Below are 12179 nucleotides of genomic sequence, written 5' to 3' on the forward strand. Positions count from 1 at the left end.
AAAGCTTCCAGTCGCAAGGAGTTAATGAATATCCGGGTCATTGTTAAACAACCTACGATAGGGCAGGGAGCACCTTGGCTTTATGTCAAGAAACAGTTTGTATACGTTTGTAATTAAATGCAAACAAAATAGAAAAAAAGAACATCAGGCTTTACAAATCGGGGTTGGCCCGATTATCTATGAACAGTTCTTTTTATTAGTGACCCGACTGATGTGACCTCTATGGTAAGAGCTTAATTTAAGAGAGTACCTATGGTAATTGTTACTTATCTACGCGGTTTTTTATTCATATAGCGTAAGCAACATCTGGCGGAAACTCCATGTAACGATTGCATTATTTTTTTTTTTTGGGTGGGGGGTGGGGGTTAATCATACCCTCGTATGAAACAGTGTCCAAAGATACATGTAACAGGTATAGGCACTATATCCATATTTACGTGTGCGGGAGGGGAAGAGCACGTAATCGAGGGAGAGCTGGAGCATATCAATAGAGAGCACAGAGCTTGTGACAGACCATCACGGGTGCATTTGTATTTTAGATATGATATTCAACACCATTTTTATGGAATTCATTATGTACACATTCTTTTTTAAAGAAAATGTAAGAAATTTAATACTCTGGGACAGTGGGCATGGCTATAAAATCGTGATTTTTCTGTCACCTCGTGAGTCCCGTGCGCGTCTGTCACTGTGTAAGAACTTTGATGATCAAAGGTGCGAGGAAAGTTTGTATCGAGATCTGAATTTCAACGATCTAATTCACACTTTGTTACAATATTTTTATTCTTTTTCAACAACAAAAAAAAAAACAAGAAAAAGAAAATGTGTACTGATCGATCGGGGAGCAATGAGAATGGCTACAACCACCTTCTGATGGACGTGTGCGTCTTTCACTGTAACCAACTTTATGTGAGTGAAGAGAAGTCTATAATGTGTGAAGAAGGGGGTGTCCCCCTCTCACACGGGGGAGCTTTTGCATTTTTAGAAATGAAATACAACAATCTGGTATAGACACTTGGTGGAATATTTGAAATATTTTCTAACGATGTTTAATATTCTGAAGAGGTTGGCAGGAAGCCTACAATGTCTTCTTATACACGCATACAAATTAGCAGGTTACAAAACTCGGGAGATTGTAATCCGCTAGCAAACTTTTTCGCACGTAAGAAAGACACACGACACAAATATTGGCGCGAACAGCATGATAAACCCAAGAAATCTTGCTGCCCCGCGGTGACTTGTGAACGGTCGACCAAACTGCGTTCTTGTTTTCTATTCCATCATTAAAAAGAACGTTTCAACGGCATACGCTCCACACCACTGTGAGGCACAAGAACGATAGTTTAAACTTTATCGATTTATCGATAAGCAATTAGCAGGTTACATTTGTTCTTATAAATGGTTTTAAAAAAGAAATATTACTCAGTTGCCTTGGAAATTCCCGAAATTATTGTCTGAGTATAGAGCAAGTTTTGAAGGTTCACGACGAACGAACGCTCTCAGGCATGCATGCATCATGATTAACATGTGAAGCACATCAAATAAACCTACTCGACGGTTATTACATTTCAGACTTCGAAGAAAGAAATGGCAGAAGAATACACGCCCTGTCTAGTAGTATGCGCGCATTCCTTACGTGCCAAACATGATAAACAAGACACACCGCAAGTTCATGAACTTCAGTTTCTGAGGGCCGTGGGAAAGGCAATGAATTAATATTCGAGAAATTATAGCTTCAAGTTAAGAATGTATTAAACTACAATGTATTAAACGAACGCTAACAGTATTCTGATTGTTTGTTTCCCACCCCCTCTCTCTCCCTCTTTCTCTTTGTGCCTGACAAGAGAAACGAAATGTAAGTTTGTACTAGTATTCCATCGACTCATGAGAGAAAGTATACTTCGGAAATATAGGCTTACAGACCCCATATTGGAAGTGAATAAAAAGGCTGTGCTGAAATTCTTATCCATGCAGGCATAATCAGTGTGAATACTACTGTAGTCATCTTTTAAATGATTTGTGATCGACACTAAGTTACCCGTCGCGTCGATCTCGTCCGGTCTTCTCATCCATGTGGAAGGAGTTTAAGGTTCACGCCAGTGCCGTATATAAAGAGAGTCTGGCCAACTGCTAATTTGGACGCCATGTCGTTACCGCGCGTATTACACGTAACAGGGTTAGCGTGCACGCTCAGACGTAACAAAATAACCAAGCCAAAGGGATCGTAAACACAGAGTTCTGTGGTCGTAAACAGTGGGCACTGCATTATGAGCGCACTTTAGTAACGACATGGCGCCTGTAGATCATGGGACCAGCTTTTGACCAATCACAGGCTTCAAAACACATAAGCCAAAAAGCGAGATGGCCACTCTCTTTATACGGCCCTGCATGGTTCACGCCAGAGTATCAGGTGCACGCATCACTTTGTACAAGTGCTCTGCGCACCTGCACTGACCGCTCACTGGTAGTGCGGACGCACGTGGATGCATGGCAACGCATTACTCTCATGGACTCGTGTTAGCTACAATGTATGTAGTGTGGCGTGGTAGGGTACATTGATGGAGGTTTACTCGTAAGTAGTTTGTGACAGTCATTCGGATTCCGCCACACGGCATGGGAGAAATGAGATGTTTATCTGAATTTTAAATACCCTCATGACAAAATACGAACGATCACGCTTTCTACATAATTTAAATGTTGATAACTCTCGCTGTACATCAACATTTATCAAGTGGCTTAACTATATACACAGCCGTAGTAAATATCACATTCGTGCGCTTCTATACTCTTTCGTAAAAACACGGCGTCCGATCGGGCTAACATGCCAATGACCTTGATCAGGGCTCCACACTAACTTTCTGGTGGCCCGAAAGAAAAATCAAGAAAAACTTAAGAAAAACTACATCGGTCCTACTACAAAGAAAAACAAAATATCAAATATTACTGAAGTGCGTCATGTCGAAAATCAATGAATAGAACATTCAATCATCTTACTGTTATTCTGAGTTCTAAGATTTAGCAAATAGGCTTATAGATTATTATGAATGTTATTGCAATTTACTTTCGAACATAAAAGCAAACATCAGACATTTAGTTTATGGGTGCTGTTCGTTATTCCGATGGTTCGCTATTCCGAAGGTTCGTTAATCCAAAACACACAAAGTCTCCCTAGATGATACCTAGAGGTTCGTTAATCCGAAAATGAAAAAGGGTTCTTTAATCTGGACATTAATTGTGGCGTTATTCCGAAGGTTCGTTATTCCGAAGAATAGTTAATCAGAAAATGAAATTCGGAACAACGCCGGGAACCTTGGGAATAACGAATCTTCGGACCGAAGAGCCTTCAACGAACCTTCGGAATAACGAGCTGTAATCTATTTGATCATCGTACGGAGTTGAATATTATTGTTATTCATTTCCAAACGTCAAAGGGATCATTCGACATTTCTTTTAGCATCTTCCGGAGCTGAGTGTTATTGCTATTTAATTTCGAACGGAAAAGCAAACATCCGGCATATATTTTATCATCGTACGGAGTTGAATACTATATTGTTATTCATTCCGTACGTCAAAGCAATTAAATATGAAACGTTAATTTTTACCATCGAATGCATCTAAATGTTACTGTTATTCATTTCGAAATTTAAAAGCAAACATCCGAAAGTTATCTTAGCTTCGTACGGAGCAGAATATTACTGCTATTCACTTTCCAACGTAAAAGCAATCATCATGACATTATTTTATTTTAACATCTTCCGGAGCCGAATGTTATTGCTATCTACTTTCGAAAGTAAAAGCAAGCATCCGACATTTTAATCATCGTACGGAGTTGAATATTGGTTTTTCATCTCCGAACGTGAAAGTAATCATTCGACATTTACTTTAGCATCATCCGGAGCTGAATGTTATTGTTATTTACTTTCGAACGTAAAGGCAAATATTATATCCGGCATTTATTTTATCATCGTACGGAGTTGAAAGTTATCATTATCCCTTACCGAAAGTCAAAGCAACCATTCGACATTATTTTATTTCAGCATCTTCCGGAGCCGAATGTTATCTTATTCATTTCCGAACGCAAAATCAAATACTAGTATCTGACATTAATTTCAGCACCGTACGGAGCTGAATCTTACCGTTATTCATTTTCAAAAGTATGAGCAAAGATCCGACATTCATTTTTGTATCATACGGAGTCGAATATTACCGTTATTCATTGCCAAAATTGAAAGCAAACATCTGACATTTATTTCAGCATCTTCCGGAGCTGAATGTTATTGTTATTGACTTTCGAACGTAAAAGCAAATATCCGACATTTATTTTGTCATCGTACGGAGTTGAAAATTATCGTTATTTATTTCCGAAAGTCAAAGCAAATATTCGACATTATTTTATTTCAGCATCTTCCGGAGCCGAATGTTATCCTTATTCATTTCCGAACGCAAAATCAAATACTAGTATCTGACGTTAATTTCAGCACCGTACGGAGCTGAATCTTACCGTTATTCATTTCCAAAAGTACAATGAATGAGCAAAGATCCGACATTCATTATTGTATCATACGGAGTCGAATATTACCGTTATTCATTGCCAAAAATAAAGCAAACATCTGACATTTATTTTAGCATCTTACGGAGCCGATTGTTACCGCTGTTCATTTCCAAAAGTAAAGGCAAACATCCGACCTTTTTTTGGTGGCCCGATCGGGCCATCAAAATCTTCATTTCTGAAATTTTGGACCACCGGGCCACCGTTAGTGTCAAGCCCTGCCTTGATACATCGGAATATTCGGAAAGTCATTTTCAGTACCATTGATGATCTAGACATTTTCGTTACGGCGACAGGAACGGATTACAAACTCCATCGAAGTGAAATTTGGAGTGGAAATCGATGCAGAAAGGGAGAGTTTACAGATGTTTTGAGTGAGGCAGGGTGTTTATACTGTTTCTCCGATTTTACTGAGTTCACGCTTTGCGTTGACATTGCGTTCACGGAGGTCTTATAAAACGTTTTTACGTAAAATACAAATGATTTTGTTGCACATTTTACCATGTAATTTGCGACGGAAAATAAGCGATCGATTAGATGCATGTTTTCAGAATATACCTAGAGTCTGATCATGCACTTTCGCTAAAGTTTATATCTTTTTTTTTTCCGTCCTCACTAAATGTGCACTTCGCAGTCGAAGCGATTATTGTGTGCCCGGGCGGCAAAGCGCGATGAACTGAGGGAATTCAAACAATAACGGTAAGCCATGGTAGTAATCTAATCCATGCGACTATAGAAATTTGCGGACGGCTTGCTGCGCTATAACAAAAGCTTTCGAGAGTCCGATCAAGACACCCTCGCCAGAACTGTGCTTTTGTTCCGATTGTTACATTTTCTAAAGAGGGCGAACAAAGATCTATTAACATGACAAAGGGGCTATCTCATTATCTACCTCATCGATTTCACAGCGATATCACAATAAAACCACGACTTTTTCACGACGAAAGCACAACCATAGGACGACTAAATCACGGTGTAAGGACGGCGTTTTCACTGTCAAAGCATCGCGAATAGTGTTGGTAGTGGTACTTGGCGGAGGTCTGCGCTCTCAGAGTGCTTTTCTAGTTGTGTAGTTGGAAACTGTGCCCATAAAACTATGTAATGAAGTTATTTTTTCAGGATATTCCCCTACTAGGCCAGCCAACTTCATTCATCACTACTCAGGAGAGCACACCAACAATCAACAACTACTGAGTGAAAAGATGATTGAAATATTTTGTCTTATAGAAAAGCTGCTGACCTGCTAGATTAGGAACCAGTGATGACTGTTTTCCAAGTTTTGGCCAGTTTTATGTGTTTTGTGGAGAAAATCATTCTCCTCACTGTGAGAGATATAGGGGATGGTCGTGCTGTTGCGATGAATAGTTGAAGTTTTATTCTGGTATACTTGCAGTCTCTAAAGATTTGTGTACAGTCATCTTTTATAGAAACGCATCACCTTCAAGATGACAGGCACTCAGTTCACCCCTAACATCAGCCATCCCAAAACACATCGGGAGTTGGAGTCATGCTGAGGGCTTGTCCAAGCAAAACAACTCCAAAGCTCCATCACATATATCATGTGCCTCACTTTTTCATGGTTCGGATTGTACACCATGCACATAATAGGCTCCTTCAATACTCTTTGTAGACAAATTGCAGTCCCAGTGCAATATAGCTTGCATTTTATGCTCTCAATAAGATTTGTCCATCCTTGTACAAGCTTTAACCATTCCTGTATAAAAGAAGGAGATAATTTTAGGGCAAACCTATGATTGTGCTTTCAGTACACTGGTCAGTGTTCCTGTCTACCAGGCTTTGGTGGAAAAGAGTGCTGTGACTGCGAGGCTAACTACTGGGGTGACCCACGTGTCGGTTGCACAGGTATGTTTCTGTAGCAGGCCATCAAAATTTCATAGTTTTGTATCCCTGACATGATGTGGTTGTCAATGAAATGTTCACTCAGTTTAGTTGTCTTTGTTTTGATTTCTATATCTGTTGTATTTGCTTACCTGTATATATGTATGTATGTATATATATGTATATATATTCATTTTTTTTGTTGATATTACAGCCTAGATGCATTTCATATCTTGCTGTGTTTAAATTTGTCTGCTTCAATATTCAAATTCCTGTAGCACTATCACCTGTAGTTCTCTATCAATATTTTTCCTGGTTGTTTTTGCAAATGTACTTTATATATGTCCACATTAGGGCTTTTCACCCAGTCTAGCATATAAGATGGGCATATCCCATTGTACTTTCCATTCTGAAATGATTTCAATTGTTTTCATTTTAATATCAAGGCATAATCGTCTGTGCTCTGAAAATGCCAGTTTTTAAAAAAGAAATGCAACAACAAATGTTTGAAAGCTTGTATATATTTCTATTGTGTGAAATATGCTGTGATGAAAATCAAAGCTCATAGTTTATTGCACCTGTGTTGATGTGGTAAGCAGTAAATTTAATTGTTCTATGTCTGCTCTCGCAGAGTGTGACTGTGACGCGCAGGGATCGGCCACTTCCCAATGTGAGCGGGCCACGGGCCAGTGCGTCTGTCTGCCCGGAGTTACTGGCTACCGCTGCGACCAGTGTGCCCGTGGCACGACGGGAGAGCTGCCCCGCTGTGAGCCCTGTGGGGAGTGCTTCGATGACTGGGACAGGACAGTCCAAAATCTCAGGAGTGAGTCAACTTTCTCATATGATTATGCCTAGCTCTGGTATTGGACATGATTTCAAGTTTTTCCCTCTATTTCTGCTTGTGATTTGTGTGTCTTTTTCTGTATGTTTTTTTTTTTGTGAAATAATGAGTCATGTAACCTCATATCACATTCTTTGATACCACCTCATTAGTTATTGGTATACAAATTTTGCACATTACTGAGGGCATTAGTGAGAATCATCTACCCAATAGTAGTTTAGAACAATGTGTGTTGGACTGTGCAAAAGTTAAGGAGGGTGGATATATTCATTAACCCGTTGAGGACGAGTCCCGAGTATACTCGGGCAAGCGTCTATGGGAAATGCGTGTTGTAGCAAAATCAAACCGTCCTCACGGGTTAATGATCAACCAAGTAATGTGCATTATTTGTTTTATGAAATGGTAATATTTGGTTCTTGTGACATTCCTAAGCCAGTATGTACCAGCTCCAATCTAACTGATCTGCACACAGAAATGAATGCAATGCTTTTGTAATGCACAAGCAATGTAACTGCATGGGTGCAGATGAGTGGCAGTTAGTATCGGTCATTAGTATACTAGCACCCAGTGAAGAGTAAAGCAAGGCTTTCAGTAAAAAATAAAAGAGTGTTTGTGGTCATGTAATAGCTCTCAGCTAGTCATTTTATTAGGATCCATATCACCATTCTATGATAGGTTTAACACATATGACTACAGATTACACTTCACAGTCATCTAGTGTACACTTGAAGACAAACTAAAGCCAGGATGTGTGTATTTGGCCATGTTGGACTAGAAAAAAAAGAAGCTTAATTAGATCACATTGTTTGTCTTTTTTTTTCTCTTGTAGATCAAACTGACTCTCTCATCGAGCTCGCTCGCAAGATCAAAGTCAATGGATCGACCAGCGCTTATGATGAGGAATTTGAACGCCTGGAAGCCAGGGTAATGTATGCAGAAACCCTCATTGGAATGCCGTCGGTTACAGAGGACGACGTCGACAACATTCAGAGGGAACTTGATGACATCAGGTAAAGGATACAGACTTAACTGTCATTCCTTTGATCAAGGTGCTACAAAGTAAATGCTTTCTTAGAAGTGGTGAAATTTCACACAGTTGTGTCCACAGATTTTTGTCCACACTGTCCTTTACCAAATCACCGAGCAAACCAATTTCCTTATTGACTGATGTAAATTCTTCTCATTCACCCAGTCAAAGCACAAGATCAATAATTAGTTGAATAAAAAAAAACTGGAAAACAAATTCACTGTTGCGACGTTTCGCCAATTATCAATTGGCTTCTTCGGGCGAATGATGCTCCTGATGATGGAATGGCCCTTAAATAGTGAGAGATTGTGCAGAGCGCACTGGCAGTATACATACACATCAACTCTAGCAAACACTCTGTCAACACCAATGAGGTGATCATCCTGGATAGAGAATCCAAATGGTTTGAGAGGGGCATTAAGGAAGCCATCTGGGAACGAGTGGAGAGACCCACACTTAACAAGAAATGAGGTCTCCGTCCGTTTCAATTTATCACACACATGGGACCGGGCCGTTCGCAAGATCCCAAGCCGTCTTTCGCTCTGCACAATCTCGCACTATTTAAGGGCCATTCCATTATCGGGAGCATCATTTGCCCAAAGAAGCCAATTAGTAATTGGCGAAACGTCGCAACAGTGAGTTTGTTTTCCAGTTTTTGAATTCAACTAATTATTGATCCAATTTCATTATTATTCCTAGACTTTTTAATGATCTGCTCTGTGGCCTTCGTTTTTAAAGAATACTTTTATTCCATCTTATAGGTTTGGCTAGTGATAAAATGTCAGCAGGATTTCCATTATATTCATGCGTGATGTCTGTCAGTGGGACATACATGTAGCCAGGGGCTGTCTCCATCATGTATAAGTGGGCTCGTAATCATTGATGCTTACCATCACTTGCAGGGCAACTCTTAATGATTATGCCAACAAGATACGCACCCTGGACGGCGACCAGACCCGCACCCGCGGCCAAATCAATCGCGCCCACCGCGCGCTGGACGAGCTCGAGAGGGAATCTCAGGAACTCCGCGCAGATGCTGAGAGACTGGAGAATGAGATATTTGATTTGGAGGCAGCAAATGTGGAGGGTGCGTCACTTCTTTATATCGTAAAGAATAAATGATTGTATGCACAACCTCCGACCATTGCCAAAATGTCATTTCAGAATACAGTAGTCATTCAGTCAGTGAGCTGTTGATAATTGTAGACAGGATGACAGATGTAAATGTCAAGTGCTACATTGCCTCAATGACTATTAAAAAAAAAAAAAATATCATGCAGTGCAAGCTTTCTTTTTAGCTTTAAAGGTCCAGTTTACCTTTTGGGAGCAGTGATTTCAAAAATGTTCAAGATATCCCCTTTAATGCATATGTGTAAGTCTCTTGTATCACAAAACATCCTGCCATATAAAATTTTCGAAATATAAAAGCCTAAATATAAGGAGATATCAGTATTTTTTCAATAAACCATAACTATAGACGGTTTAGTCTTGAAGCATTCTTATCATAACTATTGTTCACATTTTGTGTATTTAACAGTACTTAGCATCAATTATATGGATTCAAATTTTTACAGTGGTTGTTTCTGTCCCTAACTCACATTTTAGAACTACTTTAAAGCACTAATGCTTGGTTTTTGTTTCATCTGCAAATGGTAAATTATGCCTTAAAGAGCAAATTCTATTTGTTTGTGATGGACCTTTCCTGCTTTACACAGGCAGAGTTGAATCCTGTTTGTTTTATATGAGGAAAACCTCTCTCAATACCACATGGACTACTTTGATAGTAAGTAACGGTGGATGGCATGTTTATAGGACACGCACTGAAGTATCAGTGAACTGAAGGCACTCTAAAACAAGAAACGTTCATGACTAGAAACTTCCGCAAATTGGAGCTGACAGCCTTTATAGCAAATCACCACTGGCATGCAAGGCATTGTATAAATGAATACTTTCACAAATCTTGGCTCATTTTGAAATCATGCAAAAGTTTCCTGCTCATGCAAATTACCTGGTTTTACAGTGCATGTCCACTAGATAGCAGTTACCTTAGTTCCATCTCCGTTCCTCACCCAGGTGCCTTCAACAGCATCCTGCAGAGCCAGAACAGGTCGCGTGAGGCCCAGAGCCAGGCGGACGCGGCTGACGGTGTGGTGGACCAATCAGAAGCTATCCGGCAGCAGGTGGAGGACCTGATTGGCCAGCGCAATGCGGCGCTGCAGCAGGAACGCGATGCCTACCTCAACAGACTGGACAATGTGGAAAATCAGCTCCTGGGGCTAGAGGGCCAACTGGCTACCATCAATGAGCAGGTGACATAGATATTATGATAATTTCCTTTCCTCTTCACATTCCCACTCGAGAGCTTAAGGCATTCATCACCAAATCCACTTTTTGAAACTTCATAGCTCCAGAGGTTCACAAGTTCCAAAAGCTCACCTGTATACAAAGATGGCAATGCTCCAAAACTTCATGTGATACCAAGAAACATCTTTTTTAAAGGAATATTATACTGTGCTAGCAATGTAGAAGAATCAGGGATGTAAGGCCACAGGTTAAGGTCAGACGTCTTAAGAAAATAAGTTGAAATGCCACTCCTGGCCATGAATTCCACTAGGTAAGCTAGATATTAATATCATGAATTGTAGTGAATGAAAGAAAATGAGTGAAATAGGAAAAATAATGGTAATAATTAAAAGAGCAAAAAAAAGTAAAATACTTCCTTTCTGCATAGAGGGTTCAAAGGTCAGTTAAGATGTGGGCCTCATGCATAATATCGTGAGCCACATTGTGCATTATTTATTTGGTCATGAATAGACTCACTACCATGCATTATTAATATTGTTTATTACACTGATGAGTGGGCGAGTGATGCTGACCCCTCATGGTCTGACCAAGGTGACCAGCAGTAGTCAACAAATGGTATCAACCAGGCACATTGTGCCATATTCTTGAATGAATGAATGAAACTCTGGTGAAGCAGTATGGGAAACATTGCACAAGGCTTTACCATAATTGGACGGTCAAGGGGTAAATACTACAATGTATGTGTAGGCATGCTCTTTCACTCTCACTCTCTGTCCATCCTGCCAGGTGTGTGGTTCCCCAGGGGACTCTTGCGATATCTGTGGAGGGGCTGGCTGCGGACAGTGTGGTGGACTGAGCTGTGATGGCGCTGTGCAGAAGGCGGAGGAGGCCCTCAGGAGGGCGTCAGAGGCAGATGGAAAGCTGGACAACAAGAAGGAAGAGGCCGACAGCTTGCTGGAAGAGGTACAAAGTTCAATTGCAAACTTAGTCCTTCTCTGCCTGCAGAACCGTCAACTTTTGCTTTAAAGATAGACCATCCCTTTTGCATTCCTTCCCAAATAGCACAGAACATGATATATTCCACCAGAATGAGCAGATTATTGTAAAGCCATAACATTTCTGTGAAATTTGAAGGTTGTTAGCCATTAAAATTCAAATAATGCACCAAATGCTCACTGTAATGTATTCTGTGTACTAGGCACAGCTGCATACATTAATCCTCCTGTGATTGTAATATGATACTTATACTTCGAACAAAAGATGTGCATGTTAAAGCTGTCAGAAAGGAAGAATTCACTAGTATCTTTTACTTTGTTATTTATGGCAAATAACAACACACCACTTACATGAACTACGTTGTACATAGGTGCATCATACAGGTCTGTAAAACTAGAATAGTAGTTTAGATTTGAAATTATTTCGTAGTACGAAAAAATTATTCCAGTGTTAACGGTAAATTTAACTCAACAAATAAAGACCCTCTTGAGTTCAAAATTTACAGGAGGTTTCCAAATAGTGTTTTCTTCAATACCTAAGTGTTCTCTCCAAATTTTCAAAAATTTGCATGAAAATGGGATGGTCTGTCTTTAATATGTAGATTTATGCATGATGAATGTGTA

General features: G+C 39.9%; 1 protein-coding gene across 1 annotated transcript in view; it reads left to right on the plus strand.

Moving 5' to 3' along the window:
- The window catches only part of LOC140229420 (laminin subunit beta-1-like), a 78808-nt gene that overhangs the window by 56686 nt on the left and 9943 nt on the right, over positions 1–12179 (plus strand). The window contains exons 19-24 of the mRNA XM_072309672.1: positions 6316–6412; positions 7020–7211; positions 8059–8239; positions 9159–9343; positions 10330–10565; positions 11347–11523. Of these exons, the coding sequence (XP_072165773.1) occupies positions 6316–6412; positions 7020–7211; positions 8059–8239; positions 9159–9343; positions 10330–10565; positions 11347–11523 (1068 nt within the window). The remainder of the gene's footprint in view (positions 1–6315; positions 6413–7019; positions 7212–8058; positions 8240–9158; positions 9344–10329; positions 10566–11346; positions 11524–12179) is intronic.

The sequence above is a fragment of the Diadema setosum genome, chromosome 6, assembly GCF_964275005.1.
Source record: "Diadema setosum chromosome 6, eeDiaSeto1, whole genome shotgun sequence".
NCBI lineage: Eukaryota > Metazoa > Echinodermata > Echinoidea > Diadematoida > Diadematidae > Diadema > Diadema setosum.